General features: G+C 40.4%; 1 protein-coding gene across 1 annotated transcript; it reads right to left on the reverse strand.

The window, feature by feature from the left end:
• Nucleotides 1-1,942: 1,942 nt before the first annotated feature.
• NUDT5 (nudix hydrolase 5) lies at nt 1,943-23,836 on the reverse strand. The gene is made up of 10 exons (XM_089524686.1): nt 23,663-23,836; nt 19,314-19,421; nt 14,469-14,536; nt 13,074-13,126; nt 11,183-11,290; nt 10,030-10,125; nt 8,889-8,990; nt 8,161-8,169; nt 5,364-5,417; nt 1,943-2,290 (listed from the first exon to the last, which is right to left on the reverse strand). The coding sequence occupies exons 2-10, from the start codon at nt 19,374-19,376 to the stop codon at nt 2,181-2,183; spliced, it is 663 nt and encodes a 220-aa protein (XP_089380812.1). The 5' UTR covers nt 19,377-19,421; nt 23,663-23,836; the 3' UTR covers nt 1,943-2,180.
• Between the last annotated feature and the right edge of the window lie 70 nt (nt 23,837-23,906).

Here is a 23,906-nt window from a genome sequence, read left to right on the forward strand (position 1 = left end):
AGACAATAAACTTATTTAATTAAAATGTTGGCTTTGTTTACATAATGCTTAAGTCTGCTACTGAATTAAAATGGGCTTAGTTTTGGCTGGATTATGATCTCTACCATGGGTAAACAATTCCTAAGCATAGGGGAGCCTTCTTGCCATCTGTTGGGGATAACACTTGCTGCCACATCTGCAAAATACCCTACAGTTTCCCTTTCATATCAAGGTACATCATCCATGTGTGCCCTGTTTACAAGTAGAGCCAGGAATGCAGTTCCATTAAAGCATATAGAAAATGCTTTAAAAAACAAAAACAAACAGAATCACACTGCCAGTTTGATTCTAGGACTGTGATTTTTCTAGTAAACAATGTGTAAATAGTGTACAGTGCTACCTCGGGTTACGAATTTAATTCGTTCCGCGGCGCCGTTCGTAACCCGATACATTTCGCAACCCGAAAAAGCCGCTGGAAAGCCGCTAGCCGCGGTTTGAATTTCGCGCCGAAACGCGCCGAAAAGATTTTCGTAACCCGAAAAATCATTCGTAACCCGGAACAGTTTTTTTAAATCTAACTTTTTCGTACCCCGGAAATTTCGTAACGCGGTGAATTCGTATCCCGGGGTACCACTGTATTTCAAAGGGGGAAAAAAGTTTTTCCTGCCACCAGTGGCAAATTGACACACTGGTTTTCAAGACTTAATTCCAGCTATATACAAAGTACTTTTAGAATGACTTTTATTCTGCAGTTAATACCCGCTTCCCTTCATGCATAGAAAACTGGGATGGAGTTCACACACAACAATTGTTATTTCAGTAACTTTTTTATTTTGTATTAATTTGGGGAAATAGCCATGGGACATGACAATGGTATAATATTTTGAAGATGATTGAGTATAATTTTAGTCCAAGTCTAACTATTAAAAAAATAGCTGTCAGTCGGATTAAGTTATCAAGTAAACATTTCCAGAAGTATAAGTTGTTGTTTTTTTAGAATCCACTGCTCAAATTCATGTACACAATCAGATACATGCCTACAGTTAATATGGAAGTGAGGTGCAAGAGTTTTTCGTCTTTCAAACTAAACTTTTATGTACATTCTACATAGGCACTTAGAAATCATACTGAGGCCTAGGGTAGAACTGGAATGTTAGTATAATAATTCTACAGTACTTGAAACTGTTCAAAGTACTTACATATAACCTCACTACCTTTTTCAACATCTTTGTAAAAGGAATGGGGAGCCTTTAGATCTCTAGATAGGTAAAGTACTACTGCTTCCATCACACAATCACATCCCAGAGTTGATGGGAATTAAGTATCTGAAGGGACATAGTTTCCCTTGCCTTGCTGTGACATTAGGGCTGGGTTATTCCTTACTGCAATGGAAGAGCAAGAGTGCTTGCAGCTGAAGTGCAATTTGAAGTAGGGAATTTAATTCCTGGTTCAGAGCTCAATCTCTAAATAGATGCATTAGCTCCACTCTTAAAGGGCTGTTATACTTTGCCATTTACCTAAACAAAATATTTTAATAGGAAAATGTGATGGCAATAGTGCTAGCTCAACCTGAGCACCTTCAGGAGACCTGCCAAGTATGTATTTTTAACCCACTTTCTAGAATGAAAGAGAAATTTGAGTGACCATCTCTGTAGGAAAGGTGCTTTCACAACTCTATATGCAGCAAAATACCTATTCTACAACCATTTAATTCCATGGTACTATATAGGAATCCTAAAATGAAAATTACTTTGCAGTTTGAAACTAAATACACAACATATGCAGCCATTTCAGAAATGTATTTAGGTTGTTTTCCTTTCTCCATCTTAAAGTTTCAGTTTATAATGAAAACTTTGTGGCCAGGTCTAAATTAAAGTAGCCATTTTCCCTTCCCACTCATATTCAGTTGAGGGCTCATGCCCAAGCTCTAAATTTCAAAGTCAGAGCAAGAATTGTACACAGATAGCAGGAAGGCATTTATTTTTGCTTCAAAGAAGTCCAGTTAGCTAGTGCAGAATTAGAATTATATTTTAGCTTTTATATTACACAGATCAGTTTCATTCTTCCAGGCAAGACTGCTATGAACAGTTTGCTTTTAAAAACCTTACTGATAGATATTTTTTAAAAAATCTTGATGATAATTAATTGCGGATCTTTTAGTTTCATACAGGAAAAAACTTCAAAAGAAGTATGGTGCAGTCTTAGAATTTCATAAATGGCACTTGGAAGGGCTTATCTGATGCATGCCGCAGTGCCAAGGCATAAGCATATAACTTTGCATCCACGATGAGGTGTTCCTCTGCCACCAATTCTAAAGAGAGAGAGAGAAAAATCAAAGGTAACACATATGGGGTGGCTTAACCAAAACACTTCCAAGGATGCAGGTTCAGGGTGCATGGTGGAACCTCCTGTATATATTCAGTGGTGCTGAAACTATGGTTTCAAGCAATCTAAGAGAATAGCTTTGCTTAAGAACAGAGTTGGGGAAAGTGAATTCTTTGGACAATTCCCAGGATTCTTGGCTTCTGGGAGCTGTAATCTAAATAATTTTATGAAGTCATTTTTCTTGGCCCTGCTTAAGGGTATTTTCAGTAGTGTAGTAGTGGCCTAAAAGTGTGATTGTGAGCTACAAAAATATAACTTTTTCAGTATGACTTTCCAGAACAAGTGATAAGCACCCTTGTCAGGCCTGTACATCTCCTGAAATCTAGCTGTGCTGTTCTAGTTAATTCCCATACTACCTGCACACTGAAATGTTTTTGCAACTACATGAATTCCTGAGCCAAGGCCATAGAACTTTGAAAAATTCAGAAGGTTGTGTATTAAGAAAACTATTTCAACCTCATTTCCACCAGGATATTATTCTAGAACAGTGGTTCCCAACAGTGGTCCCATTTCTTTTAGACTTCAGATCTCAGAAGTCCTCTGCCCTAGAAGCTAGTTGGAGACTAGCATTAAAAAGTCAGAATTGCATAGTGCAGCTCATGGTGGAACATATCACTTAGGATTACAGTCAAAGGAAATGCCAGGATTGAATGTACCACAGATAATCACTTTCCACATGGAAAATAACTATCCTCTACTTGGCATTGTTTTTCTTTGTGTATGGTTTGTTTTTAAAAGGCCAAGAATTCAAGATCTCTCTTCCTGTCCCCATCACCTGCCAAGTTCAGCAATACTTCTATTGATATTGTTAACTGGTTCAATGAACCCTGCATTCAAAAAGACATCTTTGGGGCTGGGAACAAAAGCAGCAGAAAATGAAAACGGGAAAGCAGAGCCCATCAGTGGTATATCTTCCTTTAGGGCTGTACCTTGATCCCATGTTAAAAAGGTTTGTTTGTTTGTTTTGGGTTTTTGTTTTGTTTTGTTAACTCCATAAGAAGCAGTTTTGGTTCCATAGAACAATAGTTATTGTGTGTGACCACATTTGTCAATGGATGCAAGCTACAGGAAAAGAGATTCCACCTCAACATTAGGAGGAACATCCTGACAGTAACGGCTGTTCAACAGTGGAATACACTTCCTCAGAGTGTAGTGGCGTCTCCTTCCTTGGAGGACTTTAAGCAGAGGCTGGATGACCATCAGGTATGTTTTGATTGAGAGTTCCTGCATGGCAGGGGGTTGGACTGGATGGCCCTTGAAGTCTCCTCCAACTCTGACTCTATGATTCATCCCAAACAGCTGATACTCAGTAAAATAATGGATTTGAACCTCAGATTTCCATAAATGGAGTAACACTCCTATTGGGATGTTGCTGATGCTTGACACTATCTAAATATCTATTTAAACATGACCAGCCGCTTGGTACACTTCCATGTGGTGAGGGGAAGAGGCAGTGCCACCAACACCTTCCAAAGAAAGTCCAGAAATGAAATGGCAACCACATAGTTTAAACTGTTACTTTCAAAACTTTTTTTGAAAGATAACACATTTTCTTTTATTTTTACATAAAGCTTCCAGAAAATACCAAGTGCTGTAGGCTATATTCAAAGGAAGATAATAGCAAACCATGTCTTTTGTTACTGCCTAACAAAAAACACTATGAAATCCCTACGCTAACAGGCAACATGAGGGCATATACACTACTGCCACTATTTCTCCTCTTTATACCAAAACACTGAATGCACTAAAGTTTAGTTTTTTTAAAAGAAAGATTGCCCACTTGCTTGTTACCTAAGCAAGTACATTATGCTCGTATTATACCCCTGGATAATGCATTACATCCAAGCTCTGCTTGCAAGGACAAATGAGTGGATGAGTTTACCTAGGTTGATATACAGTGTGATTGAGATCCAGCCTGGCATAGTGGTTTGAGTGTTGGACTGTGCCTCTGGAGACCAGGGTTTAGTTCCCAGATCAGCCATGGAAACCCACTAGGTGACCTTGGGCAAGTCACATTCTGTCAGCCTAAGGGAAAGGCAATGGCCAACCTCCTCTGAACAAATCTCGCCAAGAAAACCCCATGATAGGGTTTCCATAAGTCAGAAATGGCTTGAAGGCCCACAATAAACAAACAAATACACTCTGATCAGACAGCTCTTCACAGAAGACCTGGTGCTAGGTAATTTACATTGCAGCTCTGTGGGCATCTACTCCAAAGGCAGTTGGGTTGTATTTAGCCTATAGTCTTATCCCCATTTATCCTGAAACAAGATAATTGGATATATATAGAACTACAGCCTAAATATGTTTCATGTTTCTTCCTTGGGTTCCCATTTTCAAGAAAATCACCTAATTTTTTGAAAAATCCCTTCCATTTGGAAAGCCTGAGAATCATTTTTGCAAATTTCAGAGGCTGGCCCTGAGTCTCTAGTTTCTGTAGGTAATCTCCAGGCAGGAAATGGGGGTACTAATTCTCCAGTTTTGAGGGATTCAGCTCAGTGCAAGAGGAAAGGGAGAAATCTACAGCTCAGCTAGTGCAACAACAGCTTTCTACAATTTGTAAGATTTAATGATATAACTTGAAAGGGCTCCAGGATTTTATGTTTTTAATTAGATTACTGCTTCTGTCCAGTCATTGTGGAGCCAGGGCTTACCGTCTGCTGTACATTCACCTTCTGGCTAGAAGCAAGTAGGCTAGATTAAATGTTCTGCATCATGTCTCCTTACAGTAAGAAAAAATGAACCATCTGCTCGTTTCACCTTAATCTGGGAACAGCCCCTTTAGCTAAGATTTGTCTTAATTTCCAAGAAGGGAAATACGTTTGCGTATGTTTGAATGACAAGTGAACAACTATGGTTGGACAACACCACCAGGGCCATCCCTAGCCCTCAGGTTTTGGCCCAGAATCTCAGGGCCTGGGACAATCCTGAACTGCAATCCTACACATTTCAAAAACAAAGCAAAACATATTACGTTTTTCATCAGTGCATGTGCTTACCCTCAATTCTCTGCAGTAAGTCATTCTTCGGTAGTGTAACAACTTCTACAAATTCTGAGAGGGGAAAAGTTTAAGGAAAATGTTAAAGGTTAAGAGGCACTCAATTTTTCCAGTATTCCACAAAATACAGTCGGCCCTTAACTTTCACAGGGGTTAGGGGCACAAGACCCCTGTGGAAGTGGGGGAAATGTGAATATATGTAGCCCAACCTCTCCAAATAGTATTTAATACACACAAATCTATGAATAATCAAATTTGTGAATGCTTAACCCATGCTTTGCAAGTCTGGCACAGGCAAGAGGTTTCTCAGTTTCTGCTCAACCAGCTGTTTGTTCATGACATGACTGGCTGCTCAGGCACTGCTCCCTTTGCACCTGTTCCCCTGGGAGCAACAATCAAGCAGCCAGCCAGCTAAACCTCCTTTTACTGTAAGGCCTGGACTGCTGCTGCCATATTTGCACATGAGAGGCTGAGATGGAAGAGAAAGCAGCAGTGTCAAGCTGGGCACTGCTGAGCTAGGCACCACCATCCAACTAGCTCCTGAACAAACAAAAGACTAATGTCAAGAAATAGGCATTGGAGGGCACTAGGGTTGTTGCCCAAGAGGAAAGGGGCTGTTAGTCCAAAAAGGTTTGGGGATCACTGGTCTAGAGGGATATCAATGCAGGCATAGGCCACTCCCCTTCTACTGTGAATTCAGTTGACCTACTGTGAAAACAGTCTAGATTCATGGAAACCCTCTTCCTAGTTTCATATCTGAAAGAAATATAGGATTGCATACAAGTTATACCTTCTGTTCAAGGAAAGTATCTTCCATTTTGTGGAAGGGCTATTTTTATCACTCTGTCTACAGCAGCTGTGGTGGAAAAGGGAAACTGAATCCAAAGTTATTCCTGAACCTACTCAAGCATCTGTGAAATGCTCACCCAGAAAAAAGCATGAAAACTACTACATGGCACTCCTTTTAGTTCTGTATGAAGTCTTGCATAAATAGGAATCCAAAAATGCACTTGTTGCTGCTGGTTGTGGCAAAGTCACCCCCACCTTTCCCTGCCATGGCACAAAATGGGGAATCTCATGCTGATTTTGAAAAGGACTTAGCAGCATTCCAAGATTCTCCAAAGCCAGAGTGAAACCAGCGAAACTGATCCTTCTACTGAGCCACAGATGGTATGCTGGGCAATGGGCAGCTGATAAGAGAAACAGCCCTTTGCTTCCACTCCCACTCCACTTCAGAAGAGGAAGACAAAGGCTTGGCTCTGCAGGTACACAAAGCCTTTAAAGAGAGGGGTATATGTAATGTGGAGCCTCTAAACCCCATTTCTGTGCACCCTGAAGCGCCCCACTAGTCTCCCAAAGTCCTTTTAATCCCAGGCCACTCCAGAAACATGTGAACATTCTATCCCCACAAGCAATGGCATTATTAGGGTTGGCATCAACTAGTGCAGTAATTCACATCAACCCCCATCCACCCCCTCCCATACCACACCATTCAAAATCCTTTTAATGTTTTTTATACTAATGTTACTCATAAATCATTATTCCCATATATCACTTAATGTAATGCCAATAGTTGTGACATAAACAACTAGCAAAATTAAAATTATACCTTTAAATTATAATATCACATGCACAGTCTAAATGTACATAGTTTCATGTAGTTAAAGTGAAAAATTGGTAAGGTGATATTTTTAAATAAAATTTTAAAGAATAACAAAATTAAAAATTAATTAATTCATTTTTTAAAATCTGGGGACTCTTCTTTCTCTTCCCACTAAGCCTCACCCCACTCATACCATCTGTTCATCATTTAAAGAGACACAGCCAAACATCACAGCCCATTTCTACCAAAAAGCAGATGTTTGAGGAGCAGTGGTGTCACTCTCTTACGGTGTCACCTGGTATGGTCTGCACCCCCAGTGACGCTCATGTCCATAAGCATCCCAGAATCCTTATTAAATCATACTCCCTCCATTTTCCTGTGTAGTTCCAATCAAAATGGCAACAGGAAAGTGACCTGACATCACTTCCCATTGCCAATTTGAGAGGATTTGGGTTTGCTGTGGGTGGGGGCATGAAGGATTCTGGGTAGCAAACTGACCCCTGTTCTCATACATTTGCCCTCTCCTTCTTTATAAGTATTCTCAGGGCATGTAAAGTTCAATGTGATCTCACAATAGGAAGAAGCAACAAACAATAATTTTGGCTGACTGCTAAGGCCAGCCTAAATTTTGTGTAACCATTTGCAGCACTGTTAGCAGTGATTCTTCCCACACTTACATTTCTTTGGATCCAATCCATATAGCAATCAGAACTACCCTATCAGATACCAGTAGCTCATGACTTTCTTCCCCTCCCTTGTAGCCTTACACTCCACCCTTACTTAAGATGACTTTCCAACCCTCTGGAACAGGTTCTGAAAGTTTAGAGGAGAACGGGGTGGAGAAAATAGATCCAGTAACAGAACTGATTATGTCAGCAAAATGGGTATGATCCAAAGGCGCCATTCACAGTTTCCAACTTTATACGAAAAGGAGTTAAGATAATGATTAAAATGGGAATATATGTTAGATTCCTTTCCTGAACATCATCTTTGGAGGCAAGAAAATCTCTAGAGGAAAAAGGGAAAGACTGCTTTTTAACACACACACACACCCAGTGTGTTAATGCAGATTTCTGGAACTCAGATGACCCGCAAATACAAACACACCAGGTTTTTAGTAAGACTTATACTATAAAAAGATCTAGCATACTTATCTGTGATCCCAGACATAGTGAATTTACCCAGTCAACATACCTCCTTCCTCTGTAAGGAAGAAACAAAACCAGAAACACAATAGAAGTTAAATGTTTGCTCCATGTGTTTATGTGTCACTATTGGAACTATTAGTATTAGATTTCATTCTGGAGGATCATCTCAGCAATACTCCGCTAAGTGGGAAATCTTTAGGATATTTTAAAAAAAGATTATCCTTCCTGATCTTTGGTGCAGAAAGCTGCCAGATAATTCCACCACCACTACTTTGCTTCCTTTACTCACATTTCTGTTTGTAATACTACATGAGATGGCAGAATTCTCCAGACTATTCAATTTCAGTTTACAGGAGATGAGGATCATATATTTAAACCATTCCCAGTATAAAAAGCTTACTGTAGTTTGTCAAAACATATCAAAAGGAATAGTTCCATACACCATAACATGCTGATTAACATATGGAGATTTAGGGGGAAATAGTTTTTTGTATAGACATGATACATTGTACATATCTCTCCTATAATCTGAAAAGTCCAGGAAAAATGTCTATCAGCTCGTTTTCTGTAATTATTAGAACAGATCCTGTTTTCTGGGAGTTAGAGAGTCTCATGTATTTTTCATATATCTCAACAATTTCATAATGAGAAATTACATACGTTCCCATCCAAAAAAATACATGTCAAAGCCAATGGAAATTCAACAGACACTAATAAAATGTTGATCTTCAAAGCATGAATTTGTTAGATCTAAGAGAGTAGCAATGGGCTCACCAGGCTTTTGCTTGGGCTTCAAATTGGCAGGAAGGTCTCCATTAATGGTGACTGTCGCAATGTGTGATGAGCAGTTTGTCAAGCCAGGATCCAGACACAAAGCTGCAAAAAATATCATGGTTCAGTTATTCTCTGAATCAAGAAACCAGGAACTTAAATATTTAAACCAAAGACCCTCCTCACTCCTTCCCCTGCACATATCCATGCACAGTTTTACAACAAGATTTATTGGTTGCGTGTTTATATCCTGTCTTTCCTACATAGGAGTTGAAAAGATTAATTCCTCCTTCCACACAAATAATGTTATCCAGTTGCAGAAGGAAAGTCCTGGATTGGAGACTAGTAGGAAATTCCAGGGGCGGCATGGAAAGAATCCTGCACAAAAACCTGTAGAACCACTGCCTCAACTCATCATATTTGATGATCCCAGGCTGCTGGTTGGACCAAGGGTCTTATTCAGCATAAGGAGTCACAGATGGCTCTCCTCATACCTACTGGGCTCTACAAATTCAGAATTCACACAGTCGAAGACTCAGGACATTTTGATCAGCAGGGATGATGAAGTGACCACGCATTCACAGTTCCTTCTAATTTTCCTGTTCCTTCTATATCTAACTACACCATCACAGTAGGTGGAAGGATGATTGGATTTCCCAGTAGCAATATTTTGCTGTAAACTACGTTGTTCACAAGATGTGGTATTCCCTTCCATGGGAGGCTAGATTGATCCTCCCCTCTTCTTTCGCTGGTGGGTAAAGGTCTTTTTATTTAAACAGGGATTTGATGATTAATTAGTTCCAGTAGGGTCTTTTTTATGTGGGGGCATGCTGTATTATTCTGTTTTAAATGATTCTATACTTTTTAAATTAGTGGTCTTTTAATTATAATGACTCACCAAAATGTATGTCCAGTTTTCTTTCTGCACACATATAAGAGAGGTAGTACCAGCACAGCAGAGACATTTACATTATACTGCTTGCATGCATTACAATATGTACAATCTAACTCTTGTATGTGCTCCACATTTGGTATTTCCATCAGCAAATAATGTCTATGAAGCACTTTGAACATTCCAAAGTGCTGTATAATAAGGATGAAAAGATTTTCCATTCATATAGTGAACACAAAAGACCAAAATTACCTGGAGAGCATTCAACGATGTCTCCTTTGTATCCTGTTTCTTCCTCCAGCTCACGCAAAGCAGCACTTTCTGGGGTTTCGTTTCTGTCAATTAAACCTGCAAAGCAAATAGCATATTTGAAATACTGTTTTCTGTAGCAAAACTATTTGGGGGGTGTGATGACATCAGCAGGGTGCTAGGAAAATAAGAGCTTCATGGGAAGTGCTCCAGTTACTAAAAGGCACAGTTTCTATGCATAAAAATCCAAGTGCCTATATTGTCATTACCACCAGCAAAAAAACTACCATGTAAGATTGCAAAGAAAAGGGACTAGGGAGCCATTTTTAGAATCCTGAAATTCTTTGCTAAACTTGTTGTGCAAGACATTCACACATACTTAAGCCTACAAGGCCAATCCTAGCATTAGACAGAGCAAAGTGACTGCCTCAGGGAGCAGATTTAGGATGTCATAGCAAATTCTTGATTTTTTTTTTTAATTACAGTTTTACTGCCAGGAAGTGGAAAAGGTTCTTGCAGGTTTTTCCGTCTCATGTGTCAAAATTAATCTAAGGTTGGCCCTCAGTTTCATTCAGTGGGAAAAGATAGGTTCTCATGTTCAAAATAAATGTATGAGAACCCACTGTCAGTGAACCAGTTCTGACAACTGTCCCTAATCCACATGACCCTGCCTTGTTTTTCTGGCTTGCTTATAGACATGAAGCTAAAATTCTCTGGCTCAGGCATCATATGGAACTTTAGCTTAAAATATGCCAGGATGTTTGTGCCACAAATAACAAAATGGTAAAAAGGGGAAGAAGGGACATTCAGCCACGCTGCTCATTCCATGGTTTATAAGGCCCTAAATGACATCTTGAATCAGGCCATTATCTGTTGAATGATCACATGGGGCTGGAATATGTTCTTATAAATAGCTAGAGGAAAACTCTCCAACAAACCCCAAAATGTTTTCCCCTCATTTGGTTGGAAACAGCCATATAATCTTTTCAAATAGGGTTCGGTTGCAAAGTTCTCTAAACACGTGTGTTTATAATCACTTGTCATTAAACATTCAACAGGGCTTTTGGCCTGTTTTTGAGAGCAATCCATTGCAGAAACCAGCAATGGGTCACATGAAAACAAGCCAAGCAAAAACAAGATCAAGCAAACCACTTACCTGCAGGGAACTCCAAGCAATAGACCCCCAATGGAGGCCTAAATTGCTTTACTAAAACAATGCAGTCATAGTGAAGAGTCCTTTGTAACACTGGAATAACAGCAACACCTGCCAATGTGGAGAAGACATTTACAAAAATGTGGTTTCAGGATGCACTTTACATGGACAAAGTTCAGTTACTCAGTTGTGAGACACGGCACCTTGCTTGCATCCCCACCTTTTTCTCAATGAATTACATTTTGATCCCAACCTTCCTCAATGTGGCTTAAAAGGTTCTTCCTCCACCAACCCATTTCTTCCTCTTAAGAACCTTGTGAAAGAGTGCTTGGACCAAGAATGATTCAGAGAGCTTGAAGAATGAAGAGAAATTTGAACCTGGAACTCCACAGTCTCAATGCAGTACTTGAAGCATCCCATTACACTGACTCTCCATTTAGACAACTTGTTATAAAAATTTTCTATCTTCAGGGAGTACTTTCCAGATCACCTTGGAACCTGTGAGTGGTACCAAGGAGTAAGGTATATGTTCTAGAGGATACACAATCAGTCCATGCAGAAAGCTGGGGCTCTCTCACATTACACAATTATAGTGCTATGTTTCCACTTTAACTGTCATGGTTCCATTTTATGGAATCCTGGGATTTGTAGTTTAGGGAAGGGTATTTAGAGTTCTCTGCAAGAGAGTTCTAGTGCTTCACCAAACTAAAAGCCTCTGGATTCCATAGGATGTAGCCATGGCAGTAAAAGTTTAATATACTGCTAAAATTGCATACTATAAATGGGCCCCTCTTTGATCTGTTGGGTCTTACCACCTTTCCATTTAAATCATGTAGGTAAGCCCTACTACAGCAATACTTCTCCACTACTGCTCAGGTGGAATTGGTAGACAAGCTATCAGGGAAGCATGTTTGCCATTTATTTTATTTTTATTTATTTATGATATTTATACCCCGTCCTTCAGCCCTAATGGCTATCAGAGCGGCTATTTACTGCTAGTTCAGTGAGGCACCTGTGAAGAGCTTCCTTGAGGAATACCAGGCTTCTCCTGAACAAACCAGTGCTAGTTTAGAAATTCCACATGACACCTTCTTAAAGCCAGCTTTAAGAGAACTATGGTAGCATAGTATCTTCACATCATCAAATATGCACTATATTGTGCTGCCATGTATCATCTTTTCCATGCCCTGATTATAAAAGCGGGGTGGTGACAAAATTGGTTGTTGTTTTTGTTTGTTTTTGCATTAAGAACAGATGTGGAATCTATTTATTTATATGAAACATCTGTACCTCAATCGACCCCAAGGGTCCCACAGAAGTTTACAAAGATCAGTTAATAAGACAGCCTTTCCTCTTATGCTTAATGTCTAGAAGGCATAACATAAAAGGAAAAGGGGATAGGGAAGAGAGAGGAAACTCAGCACCAGTTCTTAAAATTAGCAGTTCTAAAAATGACCAGTGGGAATGGAATCAGTTCCAACAGAAGAGAACCCAAAACATAGTGAATTTTCAACAGAGCAGATGGGAATGATCCTACTTGCCTTCCTTCTCTTATTGCAGTCTGACAAATTGGTGGAAGGAGGAGCTTGATGGACATGGATTCCTAACAGACCTGATCTTGGTTGTGCTAACACATGTTACTGTTCAGTATTATGAACTTTGGCAGTTACTACATGAAAATGGAAGTATACCACCATCATCTGATTTATTTCAATAACTAGAAAATGTATACATTACAGTAAACACTGAAGTACTGAGGCACTCTGAGGCAACTCTGTAACAGCTCTTTCTAACATTTGTCCCAGCTTTTTGAGGATTTTATTTGGAAAATTAATCACTTACTGGTGACTGAGGTTTGTTTGTTTTTGCACCAATGAATCTGAGATGAGCTTACCATCAGCAGAAATGCTCTCTCTTCTGGTAGTACGCTTTACAGATTCCCACACTCTATTAAAAGTGAAGGAATGGAAGAAGATAAATGTCAAATGAGATACAGACATTCCAAAAATGAGATGTTCATGAAGCGCTTCAAATAGACAATCTTTTTCCTGGTTTTTCTGAAACACTTTCTCCTTCACAAAAAAAAAAAAAAAAATCTGACACAAGCATAAAGATCTCAAAAGGTAAAATTCTGAGCTCTGCCTCTTTGTTCTCTAACCACAATTAAACCATCAAATAGTTTACTATTTTATCCCAACAAGGAAACTATGGCTATCTGCTTCAGAACAAGTCATGATTTTAAACTAGTATCTTGACTTATTCTAAATACAGTAATCCTGTTTGGACCATAATGTTTAATTAATGAACTCCTAGACCGAAAGGGCTGTGTGCAGGGTCAAAGATCTCATGTATATCTTAGGCCCCATACAGACAGGCCAAAATAAAGCTGCTTCAGGTCACTTTGGAAGTATGCTATTTAAATGATGCATGCGTCCTAAGAGTCCGGAAGCTGTGCCAAAGCTGCGATCCAGTCCTAAGGACTGGAGCGCAGCTTTGGCACAGCTTCTAAACTCTTAGGACACATACATCATTTAAGCAGCATACACCCAAAGTGACCCAAAGCAGCTTTATTTTGGCAGTCCGAATGGGGCCTCAGTTTATTAAGCCAGTACAATATGTTTTAATAGTGTACTAATTTAATTCTTTTTTAACTGTCCTTTTTGTATGTTTTTAATTGTACTGTGGTTTTAGACAGTAAGCCACTTTGAATCCCAATTTTTTGGGGGAAAGTGGGGTACAAATATTATAATAATAATAATAATAATAGTTATGACCATCTGAATAGAGTCTATTTTTGTTTTAGTGTAAGCCATGACTTTATCTCTAGTGGAAGTGCAGCTTGCATGTAGCCCTCGGTCTCAAGAGAAAAATAAACATATGCATAAAGAATAAATTAACAAGAACAAATAGAGCTAATTCTCATAAGACATTTCTAGAGTAATACACTGTGGTTTCCTAATTAATTAGGAACTCATATCGAGTCATGGAATGTGTGCAAAAAGTTATGGTAGATTATTTGAGGATCCAGGATCAGTTCATGGATATTCTTAGCCTAGCCTGTTGTGTCTCACCATTGTCCTACATGAGCTGAGAAGATATCCTAGAACACAATCCACAACCTCCTGTGGGTGTGTAGACCAGGGATAGATGGACAGGAATAAGCAAGAAGTGATACAAAAGACATCTACTAATTATCATTGATTTCTTCTGTTGGAGACAAATTCTAGTTCTCCAGAAAAGTGAAAATTACTGATTCTCATGAATGGATGCAGAGAAAATGATTGATTACCTTGTTTTACCTGTGGGATCAAGGTAAGTGGTCTGGTTAAGCTTCACCCATTTTCTTTCTGTAATGGTCTTTTAAAAAAAGAAGAAGAGAGCTATGAGGATTTAATAATAAACTACATCTACAACATTTAGAACAAACATTTTAAAAGGTTATCAGTGGTGGAGTTTGTTTTACAGTTGAGGTTTTTTATGGGCAATGTTAGACTTTTGCATGCAGGTAAGTGAAAGGTGGAGATTTGGGGAAGTTTGCACAATGTGAACTGACTACAGAATGATTCACTAAGAAACAGGCTTTCTCCTTCCAAGTAGTAAAAGAAGAATAATTTGAAATTATTTTAATTCACAGGTGACAAAACTGAAATGCCCCATCTGTTTGACCCAAATGAATTGGAAAGAATTTAAATTGTTCTACATTCATGAGTGAACCAACCTGATTTAAACTTCCCACAGTAAAATTTGGAGAAGAGCACAGCTCTTGGACTTTTCTGAATTTTTCAGGGTAATTCTCAGCTCAGAGATAATGGCCAGCATTATTTCTACTGGTCAGTTTGTGACTTATGCATATGTAAGTACAGCTTATATATGTGTAAGTATCTTTTTGGACAGGGTGTAGAGGGCTATTCTCTTGACCATGCACTCTGTCCAAAAACTTCCCATGCCTGACAGCTGTCAAATCCTGGGAGGTGTGCTGCTTCTATGCTTTACCAAACAGAAGTGGGAAGCAATTCAGACCATGAAGATCCAGCCGCTCTGCGCTCTTTAAAAGGAGGGTGTGCTCCATTTGAGAGTGTACCATCATCTCCCAATTCAGCGGAGACCAGCTGCTTCTCTATGGTCTGGATCATCTCCCCACCTTGATCTCTTCAACCCCCACCCAGGGGGGGAGCTTGACAGCTGCTGGATGATGGAAGGACATTGAATTACATGTGCGCAGTTACACATACTGAAGGATCTTAGCCTATGTATGTTAGGGAAGTCTGCATACTAAACTGTGGATAAGGAAAACTACAGTCAGCCCTCAGTATCCAGATTCTTTCTCCACGTATTCAATCATAATATTCAGTGGAAATATTAAAAAAATAAATTCTAATAAGCAAACCTTGATTTTTTATCTATTTTATATAAGGAACACCATTTTATTATGCCATTGTATTTAATGGGATGAGTTTTCATGTGATTTTGAACCCATGGGGGGTCCTGGAACCAAAGCCCAGCAGATACCAAGGGCCCACTGTATTGCAGAAAATTTTATAGAATACCTTATGTTAGAGAAGTCTGTGCATGAATATAAATGCAAATATCTGTGCCTCAGAAAGGTTGCAATTGACATAGATGCTGGAGAGGTGTATGACTAAATATGAGGACTTGACATTGTCTGTCCACCCAGACTTAAATGTCTACAGAACCTTAAGACTACCATGCCCCCCCTCCTCCTCTCTATTATTATTAGCGTTGTTAAGTGTATCAGGCTCTAGGAGCAAGTGGGAAGCCCTTATCCCTTTCTTGGTTGACTGGTTAGCTTTCAAGGCTGGCTGGTGGCTGTTGCAAAGAGCACTGGACTAAATGGACTTTCATACTGATCCAACAAGGCCCTTCTTACAATTTTGCTGGGACAGAAGAGTTTAATTTGTGACTGATTGTAATAGAAGAATGAAAATGGGAAGGAAAGCAGGATAGTGAGATACAATGGTAAACAAAGCCAGAATCAGTGCCAGCTGGGAGGAGGCAGCTGAGAAGAAACAGTGTACTGTATATGTGCTTTTGGTGCTGACAGACATGGAAGCTAGTGGAAAGGACAGTCCCAATACACCAGTCCACTTCCCTGGATGTTATGTTCCCTAAATAAACACTAGTGTTAGTTCAAATACTTAATGTTCTTTCTTTAATTTGCACCCATTTGTCCACCAAAAGGTACTCAAAAGTGGGTAGCAATAATACAATAAAGATGAAAAATAAAGTCTTGATCCAAAAAAATTGCAATAATAGCAAAGAACACAATCACAGCCAGTCTCCAATACATTGCACTCTTTCTATGGCACAGTAGCCTACATACCAAAGGGCAGTGTAAATGAAAGGTATTTGCTTGCCAGCAGGTCAACAAAGAAAGTGCCAGCCTAATCTCCCACAACAGATAGTTCCAGAGTCTGAGCAACTATTGAGAACCATGGCAGCTCCCAAAATACCAAATATCTTCTGATCTGGGTGCATTCCAGAGCAATAAATCTCACTCCACAATTCTTACTCACAGTTCTATTTATTTGAATAAAACCCTCCTGGCTGTGTAGTTCTGTAATTGGAGGCACTAGTTCTATTCTGGATCAATGTATGACGTGTCCAGATATTAGACAGACTGGGATGGCAGATGCCTAGTTACTCTGGCTTCCCCAGTGACCCTCAGAGAGTAGAACCATGTATCAAATCCCGGGGGGGGGGGGGGAAATCACACAATGCTTTATTGATTGACAGTGCAAACCTGGCCAGAGAATAGAAGAAGACCATATAGCCAGAGCCATCAGTCGTGACTTTAGGAAGAGAAATTCCAGCTACAAAGGAGAAAAAGAACAAAAATATAGCAAGTAGTAATAGTAGAAATCAGAATGAGAGGTAAAAAGAAAAAGCAAGGAAGTGGGAACTTAAAGATGCAGTCCTGTGCACTCTTACTTGGGAGCAAGCCCCACTGATCATAGTGGGACTTACATCCAAGTATGCATTCATAGGATTGCACTGTAAGAGTTCAGCAACTATGGCTTTGGGTACATCTGTATGTAAGAGGTACAAATGAGGGGCATTTCAGCACTACAGAGAATTAAAAGTAAGAACTGTTTTATTTTTTGCAATATTTATTGTATTTCTTTATATTGTTTAGCCTTTTCTTAAAGTAAATAGATGGAAGATATACTTAAGGGAGAATCAAGATTAATGGAAATTAGGATTTGTATTAAATTGCTTTAGATTACCTGCTTTTAGCCACTTAAGAGGGGGAGAATTCTCAGTCAAACCCCCCTTCTGCTACATTTGCATATGATGCATATACATTTCCCAACCTAACATGGGCAGGCATCAGTGGACGCTATCGTGTTTTTTAAGTGCTTGCCACATCAGAGCATGCCAGTGAAGATTGAGCAACTATTTGAAATGTTACATGGAAGACATGAAGGACTAGAGATGGATTGTGACCCCATATAGTGTTGTGACACCAATAGCAAATCATTACCCCAACTAGTCACAGAAGATTTCTCAAGAACAGTCAAAGGACAGTTGGTTCATTTGAGGAAACAGACTGGTAAACGAGACATTATGTGGCCGTCAGACATACTAGAAAAGGCAGGAAGTGCAGCATATGTCCAAGAGGCCAAGAGCACCAAATGAGTATGAGCTTGAACAACATTACAGGTTATGAACACGTCCTTGTGAATGACATTGGACTACTGCCCACTGATGCAGCCTCATCTTCTCCAGCATATGAGGAAAACGAATCTCATTTCTAAGCAGTATTAAAAGAGAGTGACGTATTGCTCTTCCAGATGTTCTGACCTACTGTTCCTACCATTCTCAGCCAGGGTGATCATGATAAAAGACTGAGGGTGTTGTAGGCCAAAATATCTGGACTGTCTACTGCTCCCTACAGATTGTAACATTTCCCTACAAGATAAGTGTAGCCTTCTAGGTGTTGTTGGACACCTGGAAGCCCAAGGAGCCTAGCCACCATAGCCAATGGTGCAGAGTGCTGGGAGCTGCAGTTTAACAACACCTGGAGGACCACATGATTCCTACCCCAGCACATTTCTTAGGAGTAACCAAATCCCCTCAAGTTTCGAAACAGAACAATCTCCTCTGTGAAGGTTCTCTACATATTCTAAGGAGTCTCCATGTCTCTACCAATGCCTCTGCAGAAGTGGATTCATAGCCAAGAAAGGCCATACTAGAAGATAAATCAATTTTAAAGATCCTGCTAGAATCCTCTCCCTCTTTTTAACCTTTTTATCCATGAGTAGAACTATCCAGTTTAGAAAGTTTCTACCACACACAGAAGATATCAGAGGTAAGGGAGGCTACTATGTTGCTCTTTCACATATGTACTCTGATGGGATTTGGAATACTCGAAGAAGACTAACACTGGGCCCGGACAGACAGGCCAAAATAAAGCTGGTTTGGGTCACTTTGGAGGTATGCTGTTTAAATGCTTCATGCGTCCTAAGAGGCTGGACGCCGCACCAAAGTTGCACTTCAGTCCTAAGGACTGGAGCACAGCTTTGGTGCAGCTTCTGGACTCTTAAGATGTGTGTGTTATTTAAACAGCATAACTCCAAAGTGACCCGAAGCAGTTTTATTTTGGCCTGTCTGTTCGGACCCACTATCTCAGCAATCCAGACCACAGCAAAGAATATTAAAATTCCATGGATTTTAGAAGGACGTGCAATGCATCCTGCACATTGTTTACTGATTGTGTCCAAGAGGACATATTCCTATTTGAGATTGCCATTTATATCAGGGTTTAAGTAAGAACACAACACATTTATGCTTCTGTCAGGACATCTTTGACACATGCTTTGTTTTCTCAAACTATCTAATGACTTCCACATCCCTAATGTATCGAACAGAAGAGCTAGCCTCCCACTCTGACCAATCCCACATCCACAAAAAAAAAACCCTACAAAAAATATAGGGCACACAAAATGAAGAGAAATGGTGTTGTGAAGTCATACAAAGCTGCTCTTTTCACATTTATGCCAACGGGGATATTCCATTTGCAGAGAACTACTAAATGTTATGCTACCATGCAGACCCACACTTGAATATAATAAACTTATTTGAAATAGCATCCCCTTCCCCAAACAGTACATACCTCTTCTTTAATTATAGATTCTTGGGTGGGTTTTGAAGCTCCAGTTGATGCTTCTCTTTCCATGTTCAGGGATGTCAGTCTGTCACTTTGAGTGCAAAGTCCACCTTTCTACGAACCAGAGTCAATATTTGCTTTCAGAATGAAGTCAGGCCATTCATCCTTTTCATTCTTAATTTTAAAAAACCATCCCTCTGGCAAATATTAACATAAAATGTACCCCCCAATTGAGATATGTAATACATATGTTGACTGGATATTCACTCACCAATTATATTTTTTGGCAAACTGTTATCTTCAGACAACATTCTGCCTTCATCTCAGTGGAATGTTTGGGAGTATATTTGGGACACAATCCATATTAGATCAAAGAATAATCCAGGCCACAATTAAGATTAAAAAATTTGGGCCACAATACATTGGTTAGTAATGAGTGGGGGGAAACAAATTCTGATTGATTTTAACAGGACATTTTTTTAATTGTTACAAAATCAAGGATGAACAGAGAGGTGCTATACTGGAAAATGACTTCCTCATCTCTCACACAAAGGGAGAAAGCCCCTTTCAAGTTGCTGCCTGCTGCTAAAAATGCACCACCAGAAAAACCAAGGCTTGCATTTGATGTGAAACCACATCTAGCAGTATTTGCATGAGTAGGGAACTGTGAGAGTGAAGCTTGTATTCTCATTCCCTCTTCTCCTTCTGCATGAGTAGGAGAAGAAATAAACCAGAAAGGATCCAGTCTCATTTTGCTAATTCCTAGTATGTTGCTATCTGCCAGTTAGAAATTGGATTAGAAACAAACTCTAGTTAAATGCTAACCAAGCAAAATTTTGAAACTTGACATTATTTAGCTGACTTATTTAACTACATCTTATTTTAAATAACCATTTCTAGTTTGCATGTAGCAACAAGCCAAGAAATGAGGAAAGTAATGATAGATGTTGGTTTACTCCTCCTTTCACTCATGCAGGAAAAAAGAAGTGGAGGAAAGTATTGTACAGGCTTCTTTCTCCTCGTGCAGATAGCACAATGATGATGTGGACAAAAGGCTTGAAGCAGTTTGGCCTACCCATGTAAGTCTGACCCTTGCCTTTCTTGGCTGATAAAATTTAGCAGGGGCAACTGACCAGGTGGTAGATGCCTCACTATGTCAGTCATAGGTGTCTGTAACTTGAAGGAAGCAATAGTGTGCCTCGTCATTTTTGTTTTCTTTATATTCACTAGTAAGCCTGTCTTTGCACTTTCTTCTTTGGCTTTACTTCATAATTGTTCCAGCTCTGTGATGTTTTCTGCTACTACAGTGCGCCTGCATTATACGCGGGTGTGCTATATACAGCTTTGAGCTTACATGCAAAGCTGTGTAGAGCCACGCAGGAGTGTGCGGGAAGCAAGGGGCGGCGCACATGTGCCTTCGCGTGCACGAGCCCCATTCACTTAAATGGGGCTTGAGCATACACGATATTTGGCTTACACAGGGGGGTCCGGAACGGATCCCCCGCGTAAACCAAGGGCACACTGTATTATGGTGCCATCTGGATATCTTGGATTGTTCATATTACTTCCTTCTGTCTTCACTCTTTCTTTGGAGTCTAAGCTTGCTCTTCATATGATATTTTCTACATACAAGTTGAACAAGTGAGATAATAGAATGCAGCCTTGCATGACCCTTTTGCCAATTGGGAAGCATTCTGTTTCATCATATTCTGTTCTAACCGTAGCCTCTTAAGTAGAGATTTCTCATCAGGACTATCAGATGCAGTGATACTCCCATGTCTTCTGAAGGAGACCTCCCTGGTCCTGGTCCCAGATGTATATGGGGACTACTACTACTAATAATAATTTGTTTTATTTATATACCGCTATTCCAAAGATCATAGCGGTGAACAGCAAGTAAGCTAATTAGCAAGTAAGCTAATTTGCCCCCAATAGTCTGGGTACTCATTTTAGCGACCTCGGAAGGATGCAAGCCTGAGTCGAGCCCTATAACAAAATTTCTCTATTGGGGCAAGGTGCATGAGCATGTGGTGGCTGGGCATCTTCAGACAATTTGGAGGAAACAAATTGACTAGACCCATTTCCATCTGGTTTCAAGCCAGGATACAGCAATAAAACGGCCATAGTTGCTCTGACTGATAATAATAATAATAATAATAATAATAATAATGGCAGACTGATGGCAGGGGAGTGCTACCCTGTTGATCTTCCTAGGTCTCTCAGCAGCTTTTGGTACCATTGATCATGGTATCTTACTGGGCAGCTCTGTGGAATGGAAGTAGGAGGCAATGTTCTGCAGTGGTTCCATTACTTGCTAGAGAATCGGTTCCAGAGAGTAGCACTGGGGGATTCCTGTTGAGCCCAATGGCCATTAAGCTGTGGGATACCACAGGCTCCATCCTATCCCCCATGCTGTTCAATGTCTACATGAAGCCACGGGGGGAAGTTATAAGGGGGTTTGGAGAGGGGTCCCATCACTATACTGAAGCCCCTCAGCAATACTTCTCCTTTTCCTAGGAGACAGCTGCAGCTGTCCAGGTGCTTGAATGCTGCAATGGGGTGGATGAAGGCTAATAAACTGAAGCTGAATTCCAATAAGATAGAGGCTCTGTAGATTTGGTTATCTACTCTGCTTGGCATTATGCAACAGCCTTCCTCTTGTCTTTATCCCCCAACGACCATCCATTAAACTTGTCACCTCATCTCCACACCCACAAGGTTTTGAATCTAAAGTCTCAAAACACAGCCGTCTTATATAGGTCTGTCAAGTCTAGAAAAGCTGTTCCTTTCGGTTCATCTTACAAAACACCTCTTTGCAGACTGATGTTCCAAACTAACACAGCTATGGAGTTTATCACACTAGGGAGATCCCGCTGGAAAACAGGAGTTATACTAGATTCGAACTTTAAAAACACTTGCAAATTCGGGTAGTTTACCACACTAGGGGACTGCCAAAGTGAAATAACGTGAAGTTAATCCGAATACAAAGCAGAGAAAAATGGCAGCTTTTTACTTTGGGGTTGTTCCAAAAGTAAAAAGCTGCTGTTTTTCTCTGCTTTGTGTTTGAATTAGCTTCACGTTATTTCACTTTAACAGCCACGTCATCTGATAAACTTCAGGCATTTGTGGGAGGTTTTTTGTTGTTGTTGTTGTTGGTTTAAATCCAGTTTAACTCCTATTTTCCAGTGGGATCTCCCTAGTGTGATAAACTCCTATGTCTTTGACCTCTGTGGATTGGGGATACTTGGGTCTGGGAATTGGGCGACCAGCCTCTTCTGGATGGGTGGCACTCCTCCTGAATCAGGGTACCCAGACATGTTCTTCTTTTCCAAGGCATGCCCACCATTTCAGCCTTCTGTCCAGAAGGAATTCCCTAATGTCCTCTATTTTGAGCATGGCTAAGAAGCATGAATTTACATATCTAGGAGTGTTGTTAGCTTTTCTTTCGGAACATCCTTCATTTTGCCTGACTGTCCTATGTTTTGTGGTGCCAACTTCTCCTTCTTTGTAGTGAGGTCAGGACATCTGGTCATTCTGTCCTGAAGGGATCAGGTCAGTTTAAGCGGTATAGAAGTGCTGCCACATGTCCTCCTTTTCCCAGGACATTTCAGCCTTATTTCCAGGAGGAATGTCAAAATACCCTCCATTCTGAGCATGACTCAAAAGCATGCATTTACATTTCTGGGAGTGTTTTTAGCTTTTCTTTTGGGGTATCCTTTATTTCCCTGGAGGGTCCCACATTTGGTGGTGCCTCGTCCTCCTTTGTGGCGAGGACATCTGGTCACCCTGAGTTTGGAGTGAGTTATGTGTAGATGTTTCGGGTCCTTTCTATCGCACTACACTGTCATAGTGCTATCATTTCACTGTAACTGCTCTGGTTGCTCCCTGTGGCATTCTGGGATTTGCAGTTGAAAGAGGGGCATTTGGGATTCTCAGCCAGAGAGCTCTTAGTCCTCAATGGACTACAAACCCCAGAATGCCAAAGGAGGCAGCCAGAGCAGTTAAAGTGGAATAGCAGCACTAGATTTTGGACTTCATCACCCAGACTAGCATGGCTGAGGCTTCTGGGATCTGTAGTCCAAAACCTCTTAAAGGGCACAGTTTGGGGACCACTGTCCCTAGGGCTATCTGAGGTCCAAGGCACATTGCAGGAATAACCCAGTTTAAGACTGCTTCTTGGCTAATTGCTAGGGAATCCTGGGAATTGTAGTTTATTGTGGCTCCAGAGAAGGCTCAATGTCTCACAAACACTACAGTTCCCAAGATTCCCTAAGCCTTGAGCCAGGGCAGTTAAAGCAGTCTCAAAGTGGATTAATTCTGCAGTGTGTTTTGGACCTGAGTGCCAGGCTGCTTACCTGGGTCTTGGGAGCTCCTTCCTTCCCTTCAGTTCCCTGGAGCTGGAGGGAGCCTGAGTTGAGAACTGCAGCCTGAGGGCTCAGAAAGGCTCCTGGTTAAAGTCCTCCTGCTCCAGGGATGAATGGAGAGGCCCAGCCAGCGCATGCGCCTTTCACGTGCCTCTCTGGGAAGGGAGAAGAAACAGTCCCACAGCAGATGGAGGCTGCTTCCGAACGCCTTATGACGCCAGAATGCCAGTCCTAT

Source organism: Sceloporus occidentalis, unplaced genomic scaffold, assembly GCF_023333645.1.
Source record: "Sceloporus occidentalis isolate IW3139 unplaced genomic scaffold, rSceOcc1.0.p SCAF_5, whole genome shotgun sequence".
NCBI classification, from domain to species: Eukaryota; Metazoa; Chordata; class Lepidosauria; order Squamata; family Phrynosomatidae; genus Sceloporus; species Sceloporus occidentalis.